This window comes from Emydura macquarii, unplaced genomic scaffold (genome assembly GCF_026122565.2).
Source record: "Emydura macquarii macquarii isolate MOO-44397 ecotype Brisbane River unplaced genomic scaffold, CSIRO-AGI_Emac_v2 contig_1551, whole genome shotgun sequence".
NCBI classification, from domain to species: domain Eukaryota; kingdom Metazoa; phylum Chordata; order Testudines; family Chelidae; genus Emydura; species Emydura macquarii.
In genome coordinates, this window is record NW_027131688.1 from 21,712,347 (window position 1) to 21,737,293 (window position 24,947).

Below are 24,947 nucleotides of genomic sequence, written 5' to 3' on the forward strand. Positions count from 1 at the left end.
AAGTTGGAAAACATGTAAATAATTAACTGAAAAAATGGTACTTCAAAATGTTAAGATTTCTCTTGTGCACAAAATTCCATAGTCTGAGATGTCTTGTATAGAAGGTTATCTGAATGGAAAAGCATGAATCAGTGCAGGAAACTGCTCCTGAGGTAGCTAGAGAAAAGAATCTAAGATTAATGCTGGTTAGACTAAATTTCTAAAATACTTTTCATAGAAAGACTTCATATATCTGAAACAGTAGATAAGACAATGTTTCCTTATCGTGTTTAAAGGATTTCAAGCTTAGATCTCCGGAGCCATATGGCCTGAAGGAACAGAGGACAATTTTAAAGCATCATCAGCATTAGAAAGATCTGACTTAAAAACCAAAAGCAACACACGCATGATGTTTTGGAGGTCTTCTAAGGATACACAGTGGAAGGCTTAATAGAAAAGTGCAAATTAAAAACCTTTCTACCATAAAACTACTCAATGAAAAATGCTTCAGTGAAGTAGACATCTGCAACAGTAGCTGTACAGGAGCCTAATATGAAATTATAAATCAGGTTTTTACCTAGCTTTTACATCAATTTAGGTGTCGGAACTCTTCATTTACTATATAACAGTTAAACAAAATGTTTAACACATACAACTCAGGTAGTTCCATCAATAAAGAAAATGGTTTATAATCTCCAATGCCAAAAGAATTAGATCTTAGCACAAAACTGTTGGTTTTCAACCCTACTGTGGACGTCATGAACAGAGAGACAGAAATTCTGATTTTAATTAATTTAGTTTCAAATGAAATTTGCAAAATTGTACTGCGAGAAATGTTTCCTGTAGTTTGAACTTTCATAATCCTGCACTGATCAAAATGGATAATTTCTGTTAATCACTAAAAAGAATTGTGTGAATTATTTAGGCTTCTTCAGAATGCATAACGTATGCCTGAACTATTAAGTTTATAATTTTAGGGAGAAGAATAAATCTCCTCACACTGACAATGACCATACAAAAGTTGCTGAAACTTCAGCTCCTGAATTTTGTACCTTTAACACCCTCAGTGTTCTGTTAAACTTTATTTATGTTCAAGGCTTTTAGTACAGTGTGGTAATTAATATTCAGAACAGAAAATACATTTTTCTTTTAAAAATCTTGCAAATAAAAAACTGAAATTTAAATGAAGCAGCTGCCCTAAGAAAACCAAAAAACAGTGACTAAAGAGTTAAACATGCACATCTCTGGAATTTATTAGTCTACATCACCTCTGTCCCCCTCTTCAGTGGAAGGATTTGCTGCTCTATATAAAAAAAGTCATAATGATGAAGACTGTATGGTTTAAAACATAGTTCGACAAGTAGCACTGTATTTGGTAGCCTATGAAGAGAACTAGCTACTTATGCTGCAGCTGAAATCAGTAATTAAGAGCTTTGAAGAGGGGTGGGAATGAAAAACACTATCAGAAAACAGATAACATTATAGTTTAATCCTAAAGACGACAAATTTCACAGTCAATAATTGTGAAGAAAGATTTTTCTGATATCTTAATAAATGTTAAAAAATAAACATTCACACTCTCAGATTACAGGTTTCTTTCAAAGAAATTAAAATAAATAACAAGAGGGTTTTTAGTTATATAAATAAAAAGAGAACAAGGAAGGATGAGGTTGGATCGCTCTGCAGCATGGATGGGGAGACGGAAGATGGACGAACGGTTCTCAACCTAGGGGGCCACGAGCCAGTATCAGAGAGTCATGGGGCCCCACAGCTGAAGCCTGGAGCCCCGAGCCCTCGCACCCCTATAGGGCTGAAACTGGGAGTGGAGCCATGGGGAGCCTCGAGCCCCAGCGCTCCCCCCAGCGCTCAAGCACCGAGCCCCAGCACTCCCCCAGGGGCTGAAGCTGGGAGTAGAGTCATGAGGCTGAAGCCCAGAGGCCGGTGCCCCCATAGGGTTCACACTGGGAGGGCTCCACATGGGGAACTATGAGCCCTAGCGGTGCTGAAGCCCCAAGCCCTCCCCCTCCAGCCCCCGGTGGGGCAGAGCCCTGAGACCCTCTCCCTGGTGGCTGAAGTCCAGAGTCCTGAGCTCTGGCCCCTCTGTGGCCCAAGCCCTGCAGGACAAAAGTCCAGAGCCCCCATCTCCATGCCACCAGTGGCTGAAGCCAGGAGCCCAGAGACCACCCCCTGCTAGGCCCTGGAGTTTTTATAAGTTTGAGTGTGGGTCCCAGAAATAAAAAGATTGAGACACCCTGGTCTAGGTATGGCCCAAAAACTAAATGAACATTTTGCCACCATTTTCAGTAAGTATGCTAATATCAAACACGTGCATGAAGGCAGGATGGCTGACAGAAGTGAGTGCACAGAAATGAAAGTTACCACATCTGAAGTTAAAGAAAAACTTGAAGAGCTTAATGCTCTCAAATCGGGGGACTGGATAATTTCATCCCAGAATACTGAAAGATCTGACACATGGGACTGCTAGCCTGGAGGCAAAGATTTTCAATAAATCTACACATTCAAGGGTGGTACCACAAGAGTGAAGAATAACTAATGTCATATTTATATTTAAGAAAGGGAGAAAAAAATTATCTGAACAACTATAGACTCATTAGTCTGACCTCATTAGCATACAAAAGGCTTTAGAACAAATTTTTGAAGAATAATTAAATTCATGGAGGTAAACAGAAAAGTGGATGCAATGCAACACAGGGTTACCAAAAGCAGATTGTTCCAGACTAACTTGATATCTGTCTTTGAGCAGATAACTTATTTTAGATCAGGGAAATTCAGTAGATCTAAAATACTTAGCATTTAAGTAAAGCATTTGACATGGCACCACATGGGAAACTGTTAATTAAATTAGAGAAGATCAGGATCAGCACAATTGTAAGTTGGTTAAGGAACTGGCTGAAGGGGAAAAGGCAATGGGTTGTGCTGAAAAAGCTGAACTATCAAAACTGTTGATAGGTTACTTGTGGAGTTCCTCAAGAACTCGTCTTGGGACCAATCTTGTTTAATATTTTTATTAATGACCTTCACATAAAAAGTAGGCATGTGCTAAAGAAGTTTGCAGACAATACAAAATTGGGAGGCACTGTCAATAGAGAGAAGGACTGGAATATTATAAAAGAAATATCTGGATGACCTTGAAGATTGCAGTAACAGAAATGGGATGGAAGTGTAATGGTACAAAGTGCAACGTCATGCACTTAAGGTCTAATGAGAATTTCTTATAAATGGGGGCTCACCAGTTGGAAGAGACAGAGAAGGACAGAGACTTGGCTGTGTTGGTCAATTACTATGACCTCATCTGGAATACAGGGTACAACTCTGATCACACAAAAAATTCACTGCAATATGGTGAGTTAGCATGACTAAACCAATAACGTTCAGTGCTCATTTCAGAAATTAGTTCAACTGGGACAATGTCCCTTCAATGCAAAAAAAGATTAGGCATGCGTGTGGGATTATGGTTCCAGAGTGCAATCCTGCACTCTGAAACTTTACACTATTTTTGTGTGTAGTCCACAGTGTGAAGGCTATGATAATTATCTATCTTCTCTACATGTGTCACACATACAATGTTAAGACATTTATTAGGAGCAGTTATGCTTTTGCACTTACTTGATTTTTTACGTATAATAAAAGCTGGAAATACACCACAATAAATAGGAAAGTCTGATTTTTATTTTTAAAATGTATTATATCCTATTTATAAGAAGACTGTAAAGGTACTAACTTACTATCGGATATTAGATTTATTTTATGACATATTTCCTAAATGCATACATTTTTAGAAAAAGCTTTATTTCTTTACTGACATAAGCGATGCATAGCCAACTACCAAATGAATAATTCTTTGAATGCAACAGCTCAGTAAGTGTGACTGTTCTAAAGGACATCAAACAGTAGTACAAATGGAGAGTTGAATGGAAAAGGACATGCCAGTCAGTGTTCCCCATGAGTAGCCTAAGTAACAGGCAGTTCACTGTGTGATACAAGGATCACATTAGAAAATTTTATAATCGAGAATTTAACAAAAATTCTAATTGAGTACCTCCCACTGCAGCATGTGCCAGGATAAAAGGCTAAAGAAATCTCTGGATCTCTTGATTTCAGATCAAACTTGAGTAAGTAAATATTTTCTGGGGAAAAAAACCATCTAAAACTCCAAATTTGTATGAATTACCCTGAACTACAGATGGTCCTCCAACTCAGGGGTGAGGCATAATGGCAGGTCCATGCAGAGGAGGAAAAGTTGGCACTGCTATAGACTATACTGTAACTCTTCTGCAGAAAGAGGACTTTCAGCATATATCATTAAAGCATCTTTCATAAAACCTAAATTAACTTGAGAGAGAAAAAGGAAAAATCCTTCACCAAATCTTTCAGAACTTGCTGCTGCTTTTGGGGACGGGCAGGGGAGGGATTCAAACTTTTAGAACACAGAGTACTTTAGCTGGTTCAAAACAGAAATTCGGGGGGAGACTGGGTTTGGAAGGGAATCCTGCAAGAACAGTCGAATTGAACACACTTCACATACAACTTTCAGGATCCCACAAAACTTTGGCTTGAAATAAATTGTGAAAAGGCAATCACGTATAGTATAAATTGCAGCCATTAAGAATCTAGGCCAATAAAGCAGTCTTTATATTAACTGTTTTTTTGGAATCTTCCCCATTGTTGTATTGTCACTAGTGCAGTTCAGAGCAGATCACAAATGTCTGTGCCCCCAGTTTATACTAGCATTGTCTCTTGTGTTACCATCTATGGAGTTGCACTAGTGGTAATGCAGTGGTGGGAGATTTCTCCAAAAATGCTAGTGCAGAGAAGGCTGGAGGATACATCTACAGTGAAAATATTCGTAAGCATTCTTCCTATATCAGTGGAAGCTGGTGATAGGCTATTGTCCACACTAAAAAATGGTATCCACATTTCTCCAAAAATGCCTGCATTCTGTCTATATTACATTTATCGTTTTCTACATCCGGGCAGAAAAATACTTACAAGTTTTCCTTGTACAGACAAGACTTTACTAAAACCAAATGTCAGTTTGCAGTGGTGGTGGAAGAATGAGAACTCATCTTCCTGCTTTTCATAATACTTCTTTAAGCTATTTATAGAAAATACCTGCAGTTAGCATTAGCAGATTTCTTTTCTCCTACAAGGCGGAATTTAAAAAAAAAAAAAAAAAAAAAAGTAAAAGTAAAATATGGAAGTGCATTTTTTATCTTTAAATATTTCCCACAAGAATGTTTACCAAATACTGCTTATATGAGTCTTGAGAAAATATAAATGAATGTGCACAAACACACGCTTTTCTGTTTTTATTTAAGAGAAATACCTATTATCATAACTTAAAATATTTACCAGACAACAGGTAGTCAAAAGTAACCTACTAGAGTGTGTCAAATAAGTTTTCTGTCAGAAAACACTGATTAGATGAAATCAAAACATTTCATAGGAACATACTGATTTTAACTAAATTTAACAAAATCATTGAAACATTTTTGATAAAGTCAAAGCACTTTTGTTTTGACTTTTATATTATTTATACTATCAAATATAGTATACAATTTATATTATATTATGCAATTTATATTATGAAATATAATAAAGTCAAAACAAAGTACTTCACTTAAGGCTGTTCTATGGGAAATTTTGTTCAGAAGGAAATTTCAGAATTTCATTCCAATTTCTAAATGTTGGAATTTCCTGTGGAACGGAAATTATAAGTTTCATTCAGCTCTAGTAGATGCCAAAGTTAACCCATCCACAAGATCCAGGGCCGTTCTAGCAAAAAGTTGGGCCCTTGCCCCCACCTCTTTCCCTCCAAACGTGACAGAGTATATTGGGATTCTCCTTGGTCTCGGCTTGAGGCTCCATCTTATGTTTTAATCTTTAGTTTGGGGAGGGGAGGGGGGGAATCTAAAAAAACTGCAGCCACACAATCTACCACAAAACCTATGCTTTGCTGCAGAATTCTGTTCTAGGATCTAAGATTTCACTTTAAAAATATTTAAAATAATCTTTACAGCTGCAAAGAAAACTTCCCCATCATGAACCAAACATTCACTGCAGCGTTGTCCTTTCATCTTTGCAACAAAATCTGGAACAACAGCTGTAAGAGAGGCATGAGCTCCCCAGATTGTCTCAAAGTATTGATATATAAATGTTCTCATTAGGCTTCAGACCTGACACTTAGTATTCATTGCTGATTTTAGTATAAATATGCTGCTTCTCTGCTTAGCCATCAATGGTGGAGGAAATCCTGCATACCAGGGCAGTGGGGCAGCTATTATCTGTCAAAGTTGTTGAACACCACCTGCTCCCCAAAACTGTAAGTCCTTCTGTCTCAACACACAAGGGAAAGGGATGTATCCACTCCCCTACTGTCAAAGATCTCCTGAGTGCCAAATCTTAACTGTTCCCTACCCATCTGCCAGAACTCCTCTAACTTCACCTGCGCCCCAAAAAACCCCAACCCGTACCTTTGTTAATACAACATTCTGCAGCACATTGAAAATTCAATGTGTGGGATAAGTGTGACCTGAAACATTTTCTAAAATTGAGACTTGAATGATCATGATAATCATCTATTATTTATACCAGTGGTTCCCAGCCTTTTTGGCTCGAGGGCCACAGATACCATTTTTACAATCCTGATGGGCCAGCAGGCCTCTTCCCTCACTGCAGCCAAATGGAGGCTGTCTCCTTGCTGATCTCTCCCATCACCCTGGCTACAACAGGGAAACCGCTTGCATCCTGTAGCCCTGTGCGCTCCACCTGGGGATCCCTAGGCAGTGGCTTCCTTCTGCAGCCAGGGGGATAGGAGATCAGTGCTCCGCTCCCTCTGGTTCCAGGATGGACTCCAGTGCCTATGGACCCAGGAGGAGTGCTTTGCTATGCTCCCTGCTACAGCGAGGGGGAGGGGAAAACTGATCTCCCATCCCCTTGGCTGCAGCAAGGAAACTGCATCAGTCTTGTAGCCCCACAGCAAAGGGCTGTGCCTGGGTCCTTAGGCAGTGGCTCCCTTCTGCAGTCAGCAGGAGGGGAGCCACGGGCCACTTTTGACCCCCAGGCCACATGTTGGAACCACTGATTTATACTATAGAAGTGCCTACAGGCCGTAAAGCACTGAATTTAATACCAATTAAAGTAATTCAATAAACTTTCCCATTTTAAATTAAGAACATGAGAATGGCCATACTGTGTCAGACCAATGGTCCATCTAATCCAGTATCTTGGCTTCCAACAGTGGCCAGTGCCAGACGCTTCAGAGGAAATGAACAGAACAGTGCAATTATCGAGTGATCCATCCTGTCATCCATTCCCAGCTTCTGGCAGTCAGAGGTTTAGTGACACCTAAAGCATGGGATTGTGTCTCTGACCATCTTGGCTAATAACCCATTGATGGACCTATCCTCCATCAACTCACAATTATTTTTTGAACCCAGTTATACATTTGACCTTCACAACATCCCCTGGCAATGAATTCCACAGATTGGCTATGCATTGTGTGAAGAAGTACTTCCTTGTTTCTTTTAAACCTGCTGCTTATTAATTTCACTGGGTGACCCCAATTCATGTGTTAAATGAAGGGATAAACAACACTTTAGTCACTTTCACCACATTATTCTTGATTTTATAGGCTTCTACCCTATTGTCCTTAGTCTGTTTTCTAAAGCTGAAAAGTTATAACCTTTTTAATCTCTCCTCAGATGAAAGTTGTTCCATGCCCCTAAATCATTTTTGCTACCTTTCTCTGTACCTTTTCCAATTCTAATGCATCTCTTTTTAGATGGGGTGATACAATATTCAAGGTGTAAGCGTACCATTGATTTATACAGCGGCATTATATTTTCTGTTTCTCTATGCCTTTCCTAATGGTTGCTAACATTGTTAGCTTTTTTGACTGCCACTTGACATTGAGCAGGTGTTTTCAGAGAACTATCCACGATGACTCTAAGATCTCTTTCTTAAGCAGTAACATCTAATTTAGACTTCATGGTTTTGTATGCACAACTGGGATTATGTTTTCTAATGTGCATTACTCTGCACTTATCGACACAGAATTTCATCTGCCATTTTGTTGCTCAGTCACCCAGCTCTGTGAGATCCCTTTGTAACTCTTCACAGTTAACTCTGGACTTAATTATCTTAAGTAATTTTGTATTGTCTGCAAACTTTGCCACTTCACTGTTTACTCCCCTTTGCAGATCATCTATGCATATATTGAACACCACAAGGCCCACTACAGATCTTTGCGGGACCCCACTATTTATCTCTTTCTATTGTAAAAACTGACCATTTATTCCTACTGTCTGTTTCCTATCTTTTATCCAGTTACTGTTCCATAAGAGGACCTTCCCTCTTATCCAACATCTACTTATTTTGCTTAAGGTTTGGGGGATCTTGTCAAAGGCTTTCTGAAAGTCCAAGTATACTATATCAATAGCATCAAGCCTTGTCCACATGCTTGTTGACACTTGCAAATAATTCTAGTAGATTGCGGAGGCATAATTTCCCTTTACAAAAGCCATGTTGACTCTTTCCCAAGGTATCATGTTCACCTGATAATTCTGTTCTTTATTATAATTGCAACCAATTTGCCTGGTACTGAAGTTAGCCTTACTGGCCTGTAATCACCAGGATCATCTCTGGAGCCTTTTTAAAAAATTCACCTGAAGTTTTACAAGCTTCAATGAACCAAAAAATTCAGCACATTATGTTGGAGAAATGAGGGGTACTTGCCATAGAGTATTTGGGGGAGGAAGAGGCCGGAAGGAGTGTAGAGAAGGCTTGCCTTCAGTCACTTTGGCTTATATTCCTTTCATTATGGGCGTATATATCCAATTCCACTTCAAACTGATGGGTGATACTAACCTTTTAAAAAGGTATCACAAGGAATTATAATTTCTATTAGAGATCAGATCCTACTGTTTAAATCAGGGATCCAGGCTTTTCAATAGGAATTCTTCAGTCTTTATAGCAAAATGTTTTCAATACAGGAAATTTATGTATGGTATGCATCTGAACAATTTAGCTTATGCCAGGAAAAGCTGAAAAGACTAGTTAATCAGTATAATTTCAGTGCTGCTTCTTTGATAAAGGTTGACTGATGTTGTTCAAGTTGTCCTCATCACATCCAATAAATGTTTTGGGCTCATGAAAAGAGTTATAAAAACTAAGTCAATGAACAAGAATGTACATTAAAAAACAAACATTTTAAACCTGTTAAGGTATTTTACTGCTTTTTAAAATCAGAAATATAGCAATGCAAGGCATTAGTAATTGCAAGATAAGCTGTGTGTTTTTCCTGCCTAAAACACCGTATCTAATTTTGTTTCAGATTTAGAAACTTTAAAGGTAAATTTACAATATATTCCTATTCTATGAATCCCAGACTACACACTCAGCAACTAAAAAAAGATTTAATATTCAAATTACGAAAGCCAATTTTCGCACAACTTGTTTGTAAGTAAAACAATAACAGCAAAACCACACACACTTCTAGGGAGTGCTTTTTGAATAAATACTAGATATTTTCATAATGAATTCTGGGTATTTTTCTAGTAACTGCCTATTTCAGTTACTATCTATAGTGATTTTAAAGGTGTTCTAGCTTGTTCACACAGAGAAAGCAATGGAGCACTCTGAACACTTACATTATGCTACACAAACTGTGTACCGATAACTTAGCTCTGCCCTGCCCCCAACCCAATACCTTTCTGGGGTAGTGACTTCACATCCTTTGACATCAGCACAGCTAGAAAGGGGGATGGGAGAGTCACAGCAGAAAGCAGTAAAACCTGCTTTTAACTATGCAAGCGATGCTTCTCTGAATTCTTAAATTCTCCAAATAGCCTTTAATACAAAACTGATTTCCATATTCCATAATTATACTGAGTCTGCATCAAAATAGAACAGTTTCTCTACAAAGGACTTCCTGCTTTCCTTATCTGAAAATCACAATAGCCATTTATTATCCAGCTACACAGGGTTGCAATTCACTGAAACACACAATAACTCACCTCTAATATGTAAAAGGGCCACGGGCTGGAATGGCCCATTGGAATTGGCTGCATCAACCACCATCCTGCTGCCAGCTTTATTACATGTCAACATCTAGGCTTCAGCAGGAAAGGCAATGTACTCCTTAAGGCAAGAAACCAGCCTCCATTTTAGTTTAAAAAAAAGACAAACTGAAGCTCAGTCTCTGCAGCTGGAGGGAACTGGCTAGTTAGTGACGTAAGCAGTCAGGAGAAATCTGATTGGGTAAAAGCAGCAACTTAAAATGACACTAAAAAGCTGCAAATGAAAAAAGGTTTCTGTGTGGCTGTCACTGTGCATTAAGCTTGTACATTTGTCTGCTTTCTCTTGTGCCTCCATTCATCAGTAATTTAAGCACAGAGCCCTTTTCTCAGCACACTCTCATGCGCTAAACCTCCAGTGTAAACAAACTTATCTTGAGACAAAGGAGCTTGAACAAATTCCTGAAAACTTTCATCCACGATGATTTCACTGTTGGCACTTAGAGCTTTTCAAATAACGTGCACAACACATACATGTATAAAGTGTTAGGCGTAGTACATGCAATTGTGCTGAAAACGCAAAAGTTTTCTCCTAAAAACAATTTCCACTGAATCTCAAAATAAAAGTTCTCATTAATATGCATACCATGTTAATAGCGTGATTCAATTAAGGGTTGATTTAATTGCATAGTAAGAGCAATATCTTTTTACAATGTTAATTTTCAAATGTCATACATCACACATTTTTAAAGCACACATCTTACTTTATTACTGTAATTAAATCTAGCACAAAACATTAAATCGCATTGCTGTACCTCCTAATTAGTCATAGTAAATAAATCAGTAACTTTAGTAAGCAGTTAAGTGGCCACTTCATGGAAAACTTTGTAAAGTTTTCTGTTAATATAAAATTCTTCTTTTATACCTCCTTCCTCTTCCTTATATCCTTATTAAGTTGAAAGGTAGGCAGTTAAAAAATTAATCTATAATATAACCTGTTGTAAAAACAAGATTTTATAAAAACAATAGCTCAGCATTATTTCACTTTTCAAAATACCAATAACCATGTTTGTTTAAAAATACTGAAACCTAAACACTGCACCACTAAGAACCTGAAAACCATATTGTGTACCAACAAGCGAAACTCAAATTGACCATCCACAAACTAAGAAAAATGAGAAGAAAAACAAAACAAAACAAAAATTATGGCAAAAAGTACAATGAAATTTTAAGCTTTTCACTTTTAATAGACTCATAGAAACGCAGGACTGGAAGAGGCCTTGATAGGTCATCTAGTCCACTGCCTTGCACTTAGGCAGGACTAAGTATTATCTGGACCATCCCTGACAGGTATTTGTCTAACCTGTTCTTAAAATCTTCCGATGTCACGGAGATTCCACAACCTCCTTAGGTAGTACGTTCCAGGGCTTAAGTACATGTAAGAATTAGAAAGTTTTTCCTAATGTCTAACCTAAATATCCCTTGCTGCAATTTAAATGTATTGTAGTGATATACAGCAGGTAAACATTTCTTTACAACATAAGATTTAAGTTGACAGTACCCCTTAAAAGCAAATATTTGAAAGGTTATTTCTCCTTATTGCTTCTTACTCCTCCCACACATGGAGTAGCGTTCAAGAAACACATGCATTATTATGCTTATATTTGTCCCAAAAAGTGCTCTCTAATATAATGCAAATATTTCAGGTCTAGCAGCACCAGCCTAAACTATCAACATATGTCTAGGAAAAAGGTATGTCAAAAAGGAGAAAAAGGGACTGTAATTTTTATGTAACAGGTGGATTTGGAACTCAAGTTTCCTATTCTTCCAAATTAGCCAAAACCCTAGGAAACCCTTCCTGTTTCTTGGATTACATGAAAATAATTTGTGCATATTTTAGTTAAAATGAGTTTTTACTCCCAACAAAGCAAACACTATCAAAGGGCTGGGCCTGTAACAAAACTAGATTTAAAAACAAACATTAGAAATAAAAATGACAGCTCTGCCTTATGACTAGACTATTGTCACCTGACTATTGATGTACTATGTCTATATATTACTGTCAATGAACTCTAAATTGTAAACTCTTTGGGGAAGATTGTTCTAGGTTCTATACAAACATCACTCAGGCTGTCTGCACTCAGAACAAAGTATCACAACCACCCGTCTTGGTGGAGCACGGGATGAGAAATTTTGTGATAAAGCTAACTTGTTTCATTATTTTCACCAGTATTGTTTGAAAGCAGAATTCTCTAAATAAGTCCTTAACCAATGTGAAAATTAGTTGTTTTGTAACATGCTAAGATATATCATTAAAACCAATTTTAACTTTAAAGCTATGCAGTTTCATTGGTTACGACACCTCCCTCAAGTACTCACTTTCTTCAGTTCCCCCCTCACTCCACCCAATCAGTGTAAGAGAATTCACATCTTGTCTCTTTGCTCAGGCATACCAGCCTCAGTACTCTTTGCAAAGACTAATAGGCAAAAAGACAGCTAGTGCACCAGCATGGAAGTTAAGGTGGTATACCAGGAGCACAACAAAGCAGTCAGTGAGGACCACAGCAACAATTACTAGAAGGCTGCACATTTAATATGGGGTAGTCTTGCTTTCGCAATTCTAGCGGTGCTAGTATTGCCTGACTTGGGACATCAGAGGTTTTGGAACATCCACAAGAGACAAAGAAGAGTGTTTTCAGGTGGGTGGTAGTGTAAGCCGGTGAAACACAGCAAGGTATGGAAAATACATGAGGTGTCTCATCACTGCATTAGGGCTCCACAAGACCTAAGACTATTCTCAATTAAAGCCATAACTAGAGAGCTGATTAAAATAACCATCAATCATATTTACACTGACTTTGATCTCAAGTGAACATACTTTGAGTGACATGTAGAAGGTAGATTTTTGTCTGACTGTCATACAAATTCTAGTGTCTTATATCAACCTCACTGAAAAACAGTAGAAACCCAATGCCTGTATAGCTTCCCTCATGGTTTGAGCCACAAACAAAATCATTTGCCACCAAAGAACAAAATATGTTTAATAAAGTTGAATTAGTTTAAATAACTTCATTTGGAAAGAAAATCAAGAAAGCAGTAATTCGTTTCAAGACCTTAATTTTGGGAGAGGAAAAAAATTAGGGTTGGTATAAAAAGAAGGAAAGATTTGGAGCGGAGAAGAGAAAGGAGATTCTAATGAGCAATTTATAAAAGTCAGAAATAAATGTAAAAAGTACTGGGAAGGGTGGAAGAAATATAAAAAAACAGTAATTAATTAAATAAAACTAAAATATTCCTCAATGTATGGGAAAACAATAATTCCCTAGGTTGATAAAATACTTGAAAAAATTGGAGTACCTTAGCCTAAAAACAGGAGGAAAAGCATTGAGGAGAAGTCCTCAATTAATTGAAACCCTCTTGAAGTTTGAGCAAATTAAAAACAAAGAGGCAGCTTTGTTTTAAAACAGCTGAATATATTTTTAAGTTAGGATTCCTGAAATTGGGCTCTTTCAAAAGAATGAATATGGAGCAACATGGGAAGTCTCCAGTCACTGAGGCTTTTCGGTAAACTCTACCACCAGAAATTTGATTTCAGCCCTCACCTCTAATTTCAGTCGGGGCAGAGCAGTCTTAAATAAAAGGTCAGTAAGTCTTTCAGCTGAAATAAGGGATTTTTCAGACAGACAATTTACTTATTCATACAAGTGGATCAGTTACCTAGAGGCAGTTTTGAAAGAAGTGTCATAACAGGAGTAATGTGTGTCCTGAATCAGGAAAGAGAATTTTGGCAAAATCCCTTAATTGCTGGCAAACATCATGAAAAGGCTTATTGTAGGATCAAGCATATTTACCTAACATAAAAAATAATAGGATTGAGAGATTCCAAAAAAATGCTCAAAAAACAAAGGAGAGGGGCCTGTGTAAAGTTGAGAGAAGGAAATTAATCATCAGGATAAATGTTTTGAAGCTTATCAAATAATATCAAGAGTCCCCATGCCATCAAACAGAACAAAAAGAAGTAGTCTGCACTTTAGTACAACACATTTAGGCTGACAGAAATAAAGGAGGAGAGAGTCTAGATAAAGATTTTGTACATGGGCAGTAGTCTCGTGTGTTTGTATAGTAATACAAATAAATAAGTCTGACTGTTGGTTTGGATAGATATGTTACTCTCAGGAACCCCAACATAACCGGTATCTACCTGAGATTTAGATGAGTTCCCTGACTTCTTTGCCTCGCTATCACCTTGGGTAGAGGACAGACAAAAGAGCAATTCTGTGTAGTATAGTGATGATTCCTGTACACAATGTGAAGGAACTACCAGTGACAGTGCCTGACAGAGGCACACAATTCAGTTTTTTTCAGGTGCACTGACATCGAGTGGTGTCCTGGAGAGACTAGCTTCCAATATTACTGAAGCCTCTAGATCCTGAGTATCGTCTCTATCCTGTTCAGCTTCGAGGTTTAGAGCACCCCAGACAGGAAGTCAAACTGAAACTAAAGAACAGTTCAAACTGCTATTTTTACTTGAACCTGAACCATGGTTTTGACCTACCTATTGAACCAGAATAGAAATTGGGGGGGCGGGGCGGGGGGGGGGGGTTGGATTATTGGTTAAAATAAAGGTTCAGCATTTTTTAAACTCAATATTTTAAAGAACTACTGCAATCTTATTTTCATTGTATAACAAAATAACAAATAGGCATATGATTGCTACTAGAAAGGCTTGCCCAGTATAACAAGAAGAGAAGGAGAGGGAAGTTTAGGAGCTGCCTGACTACCATAAGAGGCATCAGGGGTCCCCACAGATAGATCCACCATCTCTGACAATCCCCCCAGGAAAAGAAGAGGTGAAATGCTCCCCGGTTCCAGAGGTTAACTGTGACTCTCCAAGCCCAAGAAAAAAAAGGTGATGGATCTTCAACTCTTCTCTTCCTTGGACAGGTCTCTTCCCATCCATTGCCAACCCCTGGGGCAGCTCTCCCTCCAGTTGCCTCATCTGAGGCAAGGCCCATGTCCTTTCACCACAGAGGTCAAATATGATAGAGCAAATATTGAAGACATTATTTTAGTTCACTCAAACAAATTGCTCCTAAAAATAGTCATGTTTATTTGACAACACAAACACCAGGGGTATGTCTATACTGAGGGCGGCAAAGTCGCTGCCATCAGATCGACCTATCTGGATCGATTGAACGGTCAGTGAAGACCCGCTCAATCGATCGAGAAGTCGACGCTGGTAAACCACCCCCTCAAGTGGCATAGAGCTGTGTCCAGTGCAGTGAAGACAACGCACAGAAGGGAAGCACAGCAGTCTGCCGCCGAATCGCCAAGTCAGTGTAGACCAGAGCTAGGAAAACTCCAGTAAAGTGAAAGTTAAAAAATAAATAAAAGATCAAAAATCAAAACAGTATCAATTTTAAATTTCAACTTTCTTTTGAATTTACTTCCACTAAGATTGAAATTTTATTTGAATGGGCTCGAACCAGTAACCAAACCATTGGTTTTTTTGGTGACTTGAATGGAACTGAACCTAAATAGACTGAACACAACTGAACCCAAACCTGAACTCAACCAAAATAAATACCGGTTTGACTCCCTGAGCCCGGACTCCTCCTGCTGTATGAAGAAAACAGAGAAGAACCTTAAACATCCTTTTGACTTGAGGAACAGGTTCTACTGTCCCTAGTTTCAGGAAATGCAAAATTTCTTGTAAAAAGTTTGGCCCTTGTAATCTCTTAAAGTTAGAAAGGGCCTGAAGGAGGGATGTGGGAGAGTCTGGAGCTCCAAGTCTGCACTTCCCTGCTATACTGAAATGCTGAGGTTGAATGGAATCATATATGTGCCTTCGTATCTATTTCTGGGCAGGAGGACACTCGTTACAGCCACACTGATTACTTAGGCTGGAAGGAGGGATAACAGCCATTTTCTGCTCTGGACACTTGCCACTTAGTGATCCCTGACAATGATTTTAACCCAGAATAAAATGAGTCATCTCTCTTGCAACTTTATTGTGGCGAGGTATGAAGGGAACCTTTGATTGTGTATGTGGCCTTGACCTCTTCCATGATATTACCAGGTCTGACCCTGAGCAGATTAGCAGTAACTACAGGACTCTGGGAGCTAGAGTGCAGGAGTCAAGAGCACAGTTTGTGTTTTTGTCCATGCCTACGGTAAGGGTCCAGGCAGAGACATGCACAAACTGGAGATGAAAGCATGCATGCGCAGATGGTATCGACAGGAGAGCTTCAACTTCTTTGATCAAGGTCTGCTGGAAAGAGATGAGTCCACCTGACAAAGAAGAGAAGGGAAGAGCATCTTTGCACACTGATTCACCAACCTAGTGAGGAGGGCTTCAAACTAGGTTCAATGGGGGCAAGTGACAAAAGCCCTTAGGGTCAGTATAAAAAAAAAAAAAAAGATGACTTCAATAGAGGGTCAGGGGAAAAGGGGAGGTGGACACAGGAGCTACAAGAAGGAAATCAGTGAGGGAATATGACCAACATTTTAGATATCTGTACACAAATGCAAGGAGTATGGGGAATAAACAGGAAGAAATGGAAGTATTAGTACATATATTAAATTATGACTTAATTGGCATCACAGAGACTTGGTGGGATAAGTCTCATGAGTGGAATATTGGAATAGAGGGATACAGCTTGTTCAGAAAGGACAGGGTAGAGAGAAGAGGGAAGAGGTGTTGCATTATACATAAAGGATATATACACTTATTCTGAGGTTCAGAAGGAGGTGGGAGGCAGACCAGTTCAGAGACTCTGGGTAAAGATGAAAGGGCTAAAAACCAGGGGTGATATCATGGTCAGTGTCTACTACAGCGCACCAAATCAGGAAGAGAAAGTGGATGAAGCATTTCTAAAAAAACAAACAAACAGAAATATCCAAAACACAAGACCTACTAGTATTGGGAACTTAACTACCCAGACAGCTGTTGGGAAAGTACTACTGCAAAACACAAAATTTCCAATAAGTTCCTAGAATGCATCAGGGACAACTTTTTGCTGCAGAAAATGGAGGAAGTAAGTGGGGGGGCAGGCCTTTTAAATTTGATTCTGACCTAAAGGGAGGAATTGGTAGCAAATCTGAAGGTGAAAGGCAATTTGGGTGAAACTGATCGTGAAATGACAGATTTCATGATTCTAAGGAAAGGAAGGAGTGAGAGCAGTAGAATAAGGATAATGCACTTCAGAAAAAAAGCAGACTAACAAATGCAAAGAACCAGTAGGTAAGGTCCTGTGGAAAGAGAATCTAAGATAAAAAGGAGTTCAGGTGAGCTGACAGTTTCTCAAAGAGACAATATTATAAGGCACAATTGCAAAGTATTCCGATGCAAAGGAAAGATAGGAAGAATACTAAGAGGCCAATATGGCTCCATCAGGAGCTCTTTAATTACCTGAAAATCAAAAAGGAATCATACAAAAAGTGAAAATATGGTCAAATTGCTAAGGAGGATTACCAAAGAACACAAGTACGTAGAGACAAAATCAGAAAGGTTGAGGCACAAAATGGGTTACAGCCAGCAATGGACATAAAAGGCAATAAGAGGTTCTTTAAATACATTAGGAGCAAGAGAAAGATGAAGGAAAGTGTAGGTCCCATACTTAGCAGGGAAGGAGATCTAATAATTATGACATCAAGAAAGCTGAAATGCTTAATGTCAAATTTGTTTCAGTCTTCACTAAAAAAGTTAATGACCACCAGATACTCAACACAATTAATATTAACTAGGGGAAGGAATGCAAGCCAAAAATACAGAAAGAACAGATTAAAGAATATTCAGATAAATTAGATATATTCAAGTCTGCAAGGCCTGATGAAATTCATCCTAAGGTACTTAACGACCTAGTTGAAACAATCTTGAAACCATTAGCAATTATCTTTGAGAACTCCTGAAGGACGGGAGAGGTCCCAGAAGACTGGAAGAGGGAAAACATAGTACCTATCTTTAAAAAAGGGAACAAGGAGGACTGGAAGAAATATAGAACAGTCAGTGTAATTTCAATATCTGGAAAGATACTGGAAAAAATTATGAAACAAACAATTTGTAAGCACCTGAAGGATAATAAGGTTATAAGGAATAGCATGGATTTTTCAAGAACAAATCATGCCAAACCAACTTAATTTCATTCTTTGATATGGTTACTAACCTCGTGGGGAGGAAGAAAGGAAGCAGACATGACATACCTTGATTTTAGTAAGGCTTTTGTCACAGTTCCACATCGCATGCTCATAAGTAAACAAGGGAAATGTGGTCTCAATGAAATTACTATAAGGTGGAACACAACTGGTTGAAAACCCTGTGCTCAAAGAGTAGTTATCAATGGTTTGCTGCCAAATTGGGAGGGCATATCTAGTGAGGTCCCGCAGCAGCCATTCCTGGGTCCAGTGCTACTCAATACTTTCATTAATGACTTTGATAATGATGTACAGAATATGCTTATAGAATATGCAGATGATAAGATAGGACTGCAAGCACTTTAGACACAGATGTAAAATTCAAAATGACCTTAAAAATAGGAGAATTGGTCTGAATTCAACAAGATGAAATTCAATAGACAAGTGCAAAGTACTTCACTTAGGAAGGAAAAAAAAATCAAATGCACAACTGCAAAATGGGGAATAACTGGCTAGGTGGTAGTACTGCTGAAAAGGAGCTGGGGAGATATAGTGGACCACAAACTGAATATGAGTCATTAATGTGATGCACCCACAAAATGGCTAATATGATTCTAAGGTGTATTAACAAGAATGTTGTATGTAAAATACAGGAGGTAATTGTCCTGCTCCACTCAGCACTGGTGAGGCCTCAGCTGAAGTACTGTGTCCAATTCTGAGCACCACAATTTAGGAAGTATATGGACAAACTGGAAAGAGTTCAGAGCAACACAAATTATCAGAGATTTAGAAAACCTGACCTATGAGGAAAGGTTAAAAAAACCTGGGCATATTGAGAAAAAGACGACTGAGAAGGGAACCTGATAATCTTTCAATATGTTAAGGGCTGTTATAAAGAGGGTGGTGATCAACTGTTCTCCGCCCATGTCTATACTGGCGTCGGCCAGATCAATCTTTCTGGATCGATTGAGCAGTCAGTGTAGACCCAATCAATCTATCAGGAAGTTGACGCTGCTAAACCACCCCCTCAAGTAGCGCAGTGCTGCATCGACGGGAAAGCGCAGTGTAGACAGCGCGCAGAAGGGAAGCAGAGCAATCAACATGAGTTACGCAAGCTGCTCTGCGTAGTTTGCGTAACTCCCATCGACTGCCACCAAATCTCCAGTAAGTGTAGATCAGCCCTCCGTGTCCACTGACGGTAGGAAAAGAAGTAATAGGCTTAATTTGCCGCAACGGAGATTTAGGTTAGATTTAGGAAAACCTTTTTAACTATAAGGATAGTTAAGATCTGGAATCACCTTCCAAGGGAGGTTGTGGAGTCCCCATCACTGAAAGCTTTTAAAAAAAGAAGTTGGACAAATACCTGTGAGGGATGGTTTAGGTTTACTTGGTCCTACCACAGCACAGGGAGCTGGCCTTGATGACTGCTCAAGGTCTCTTCCAGCCCTACGTGTCTATGATTCTATAAGCTTCACTGCTCTGTTGTCAGCCCCCACCTTATCAGGACCAAATATCATTCTGCCAGAAAATTCTGAGTCACAGATTTATTTATAATAATCATCCACTGCCTGACTTGATACAGAGATAGCATCCAGACACATGTTGCCATCACAGGTTTTATTGACAGCCTCAGAGTCCATGGAAATATGCACATTCTGGTTTGGACTTTGGTTCATCTCTCTTTTGGTTGGATCTCTATGGTGGTTACCATCTTCATCTTAGGGAAAGGTTCTCTTTTAATTCTCTGGCTTGGGACTGTCACTGAATGAAGCCAATAATTATTTTTCAAAGAGCTATAGCTAATGGAAGAAAATGAGGATCTAAAATGCTGCATAGAGCTCTTTACCCCATGTATTTTGTGGAGTCTTGGAGTTTTTGTAGATCAGTTTCTTTTTAAATGGTGCTTCCTTTGGGGCTTAGTCTGCATCAGGGGTATCAAACCCTTATATTCCTGTTGTTCAATAGGTAATTGAAGAGGAAATGCAGGAGTACATCCTTTAAGTTGTCCAGATTCTCCTCTCTGGAGAAATGTAATAGAGATCCTGCTAACTTCTCTATTTGAGGAGACCCTGGAGCTCTTCCCCACTGAGTTAGATAGGTCCAACATGTATGGAAAAGAGGAGGGATTTGATGACAAACTAATTGTTGAGGACAGACCTGCCTGCAGGTCTTGAGCACTGAAGAAATCAGGATGGTAACTGGTAAGGTAATTGGTAAAAATCAGGATGGTAATTGATAAGGTGTGTGCGCTGAGCTGCTACATCCAGAGGTAGACATTCTGGAGCGAGGGGGGAAAGTGTGTGGCCAAGACCCATGGAGAAGTTTGAGCTGCCTCCAGTATTTGCAGGAAGGTGGGGGCAGCCTAAATGTCTTCAACTAGGGCACAGGTCAGAATCCAGAAATGCATTCACTTAGATTTTTTTGGACTTTAATTGCAGCTCACTGAAAATCCATTCTGACACTAAGAGCATTGCCTTCATATCACAGTGCTCATTTCTATTTGTCACAGTTCCTTCTTCGTGGGATCTGGTATCAATATTCTTATACTCACACCAACCTCAACAGATTTCATTTTTACAAATAAATCCATCAGGTCTGGTAGACACTGTTGGCAGCTACCTGAAGTTGGAACTTTTTGCCTTCAATGAGCTGGTGCTAGGCAAAAGCAGACTAAGCAATTACTTAGAGCCCCAAGCAGCTCAGGTGGTCCCCTATTAATTATCAGTATATGGGGGTGGGGGGGAATATTTCTGCTTAGGGCCCCCAATGAGTTAGCAGCAGCTCTGCTAGTGAGTGAGTTTGTTCAAAGCATCCATTGCCTTCCATTTCAAAGCTTCAGTTTTCCCATCCAATATATTTTATATACTGATTAGGCATCAAATTCTTGAAGTATATTTCTCATTCTCAGAATTTGTTTTTTTTTTTTTTTTTTTTTTTTTTTTTTAAATAAACACAGTTGCCAAAGCAAGATGTTGATATCCCTCGTGTGGATTTTTTTCTTCATAAGTTTGTATAGTGATTTTATTCCAGTTAACAGCTGCGTGAATTGGCAATACTGGACTCCTGATTGTTAGAACAGCTCCATAGTTTGTAAAGAGCTACTCCTGTGGATTTTCTTAAAGTCCTTCAACTCAACTGATGGAATTTATAAATGCAACAGAACACGTGAACTTCTGAGGATCAAAAATACACAGCAAATTCCTCAAAAATTAACCTTCCATCCTGAAAAACATTCAAAAGCACGAGTTATCAAAGGACAGATGAACTGGAAAAAAATTAAAATTGAGACAGGAAATCCAGACACAGACAAATCCATATTCTCTTGGTTGTTTCTACTCAAAACAAGATTTAAGGGGAAAAACAAACATTTTAGGCCAAATATGTACTAAATGTCCTTCAGTGGGGAAAAAGAAATGAGGAGAGATTCGTAGAGACCAGAAAGGCCTGCATAGGAGGAATGTTAACTATCATGAACAGATGTCTTTACTATGCTATTGCTTACATTTAACATTACAAAGTACCAGGTTAAACTGGAAATATATCCTCCTTCCTCAGATGCACTGTGAACTGCCTAAGTGCCTTCAACTATCAAACACTGATTATCTACAAAACTAGATTATAAAAATCCAGAGTACTAAGCAAATCCCCAAAGGACCTCCATAACTTTTTATCACTGTGCCCCACCCCCAAAACACAGATTCATTACCACTCCAAAAAGAGTTGTCTGCTGGACTAGTAAGGGACACCACTACTTTTGTGAAACTGGAACTTCCATTCACAGACCACCATTCCTTGGCTTCAGCCCCGACCCAAGCAGAGGATCTAGTGGAAGCCCCTTCACCCCTGGGGCTCTTGACACACTTGTCTCATATGCTTTTGGCAGGCCTGGGACAATTCACACCTCATAGCTGTTCTTTCAGCCTCTGAAAACTCAGGCACACACTGGTACTTTGGTTACACACGGCTTACATTTTCAAGTCATGACGGCTAGCATCAGAGCTTTTTGGTTTTTAAATAATGAAAGTTTAAGAGCCTGACATCAGCATTTCACTGCAGGAGCTGGGGCCCGAGGCCTACAGTGCCAATACAGTAATTCAGCCCAGCTATCTAGCAACTATGCTCTTGCATTATACTCAGTATTTGGCTAATGAGGATTTTATGAAAGGAGGAATCCAGCAAGTTGCCAAAGACTTCTGATTCATTATGCTGAAGATACAGATACAAAGGAAGAAAGTGATTAGCAAATTTGCCATGCTAATAAATAAAATATAGTAGGAAATGTTTTTAAAAAAAGAGATTCAAATCCATGGAAAGACAAGTTAGAATAATGAAAATAAGGCAAGAACGTTTTTTAAACCTTTATTTTCATGGATTCTACCCAAGTTTCAATGGAAATGAGTTCAGTAGAAAATGCTGACAGTTACAGGCTAAGAGTACTTTCTCTTAACTCAACTGCTGACTGAGTAATAAGTAAGGTTTGGTAAGGCAGCTGAACTGAAAAGGCCTTGGAATCCAAAGTCAATTTTGCTTAAATCTTCATTACAATTTCATATTCCTTGTTCCTGGCTGGAAAAATGTGAAACTACATGGGTTTTGTTTTTGTTTTAAATACTTTGCGTAGAACAACTTTTTTTTTTTTTAAGAGTGTTTTACACTGTATAAGTGCTAAAACAAGAAATGACAATTTAAATTAAGTTGATTTGATAAGTGTTCTACATGAAGACTTCCATAATTGCCAGCTTTCATCTAGAGACATCACAAGCTTACCAGACAAGCTCATTTAAAGTTTTATTAGTGAAATGAATTCAATAGGAGAGTTAAAATACATACACTATGGATGATATTTTAAATCAAAGTTCAGCAAAATCAGAGTTAAACAGTAACTTATCAGTGATGAAAAATTTCTCAGACATTATCATTCTTCCACGCAACACAACATATTCATCTGTTGCTGCCTAATGGGCTTGGTAAAGAAGACCAAAATAAACCTTTAGTGCCGCCCTCTATACACCATTTTTGTTCTAACAATTTCATTGCTGAGACTAGAAGCATAACAACTACTATATACTGAGTTAATACAATATGGATTACATGCAAAGGGCAGAGTTTGTTGTTCCCCACAGCAACAGTATTTACTAATGTTTATGGATTAGATTTTAATTGTTCCATGGTACAATAATTTTTTTTTCCATTTAACATCTATCACTGTCTTAGGACAATAAATCTTTTATTATACCATTGTTTGGTTAAATATGTGCAATGTAGCATTGTGTAAGAGTGGTATTTTAACAAGTTCTTTAACCAAAAAGCAGCAATTTTATTATCCTGCAACTGAATACAATTTGGAACCAAATTACCAAATTTCACACAAAGAAGATATTGCCAAGTACTGAAGTGCCAACGTACAGCATCTTCTTTCTTCAGTTGATCTGTCACCGAAACCTATTCTCTCCTAATAGTAAACAAGTATTGTTTTTGTTGATATCTCCAATATAGGAGTGTTTTCATTATTTGATATATCCAACTGCTTGGAAAAAAAAAAAAAAAAAAAAAGATAGCTCCTGGAAAACACAAAACAGATTTTTGACTCACAAACTTCACTCACAGGATTTCTTAGGGTCCCATTCTTTTCACTTATACTTTTTACCAAAGTCTTCTTTTGAGAAAAAGGGGGACAGTTATCAAGACATTGATATCAACGTCAGTTTTACCTCTCCAAAACCAAATTCCACTCATTTTCATCCATTGTTTCAAACAGAAGCAATGTGCTCTTTAACATACAGGGAAACAGCATCTTGTCTGGTATTTATTAAAAAAATCAAAGATTAACAGAGTAGTTTCACTTTGAGTCTAGGAATGCAGCTCGCCATATTTCAGAGAACTACAGAAGCTCCTTCAATTCTTAGACACTTGAGAAATCTTCAAGTTTTTCCACTTTCTTCATTTTCAGATCATCCACTTTATCAAGGAACATTTTATTGTGTTTAATTGAACAATGGTGGTCTCAATTTTCCAGATTCTTTTTAGCAATATCAGCATCTTTATCAGATAATGTTTTGCAGAAGATGAAAACTACCAGAACTACCTTATTTGTTATCCAGTCACTTATGAATCCCAGACATTTAACGCTGGTTAACTCGATATGTGTTTCCCTATACCAGTCTTGGTGCTTCAACTTGCCTGCCTCATAGCCATCTCAGAGCTCTTCACTTGCACAAAGTCCTTCACCAAAGTGGGCGTGGATTCTGACACGTACCTAGAATCTCAGACTAAAGAAAAACTTAAAGTTGTCTTCAGCTATGCTCAAAAAGCAAACATCCTCAGAGACTTGTGCATGCTCAGTTTTAATATACTTTTAAAAAATTATGCTATTAGCATAAAAAGTAACAAATCAGTCTGACAGATCTCTTCACCAAAACTCAAGACAAGGCTGATCAGCATGCACAGTAAGATTTTTCAGAAAAAATTAGGTAAAGCAGACTCCGATCAGTCGTTTCACATGCTGTTATTTGACATCAAGAAAATGGCATAGTCATCTGCTCAGCACTCTAAAGTTAGTCTGTATTTGCAGACACTAAAAAAACTAACCCAAAGTAGGTTTCAAAGCAAAGCCCAAGGGCACATTTTTACTTGTTAACTCATTTCATCCTACCTTAATACAGACCTTTATTTGAAAGCTGTATCCATTTTTTCAAGGCCGGAAGTCCAATTTTGAGAGGTAATAAACTAAACTGTGAACTGTATTTGAAAATAAAAGCTGAATCACAATTGGCTTTTTCACAATTGGCGATGGACACG

At 38.4% G+C, this 24,947-nt stretch overlaps 1 protein-coding gene across 6 annotated transcripts in view; it reads right to left on the reverse strand.

Moving 5' to 3' along the window:
• PPP2R5C (protein phosphatase 2 regulatory subunit B'gamma) overlaps positions 1-24,947 on the reverse strand; it is a 234,919-nt gene that overhangs the window by 110,586 nt on the left and 99,386 nt on the right. The window contains exon 1 of one of the 6 annotated variants that reach the window (XM_067555045.1): positions 10,017-10,166. The exons of the other annotated variants lie outside the window; for them this stretch is intronic. Coding sequence (XP_067411146.1) covers positions 10,017-10,110 — 94 coding nt within the window. The 5' untranslated portion in view covers positions 10,111-10,166. Of the gene's footprint in view, positions 1-10,016; positions 10,167-24,947 lie in introns of those variants that run through there. 6 annotated transcript variants of the gene reach the window in all.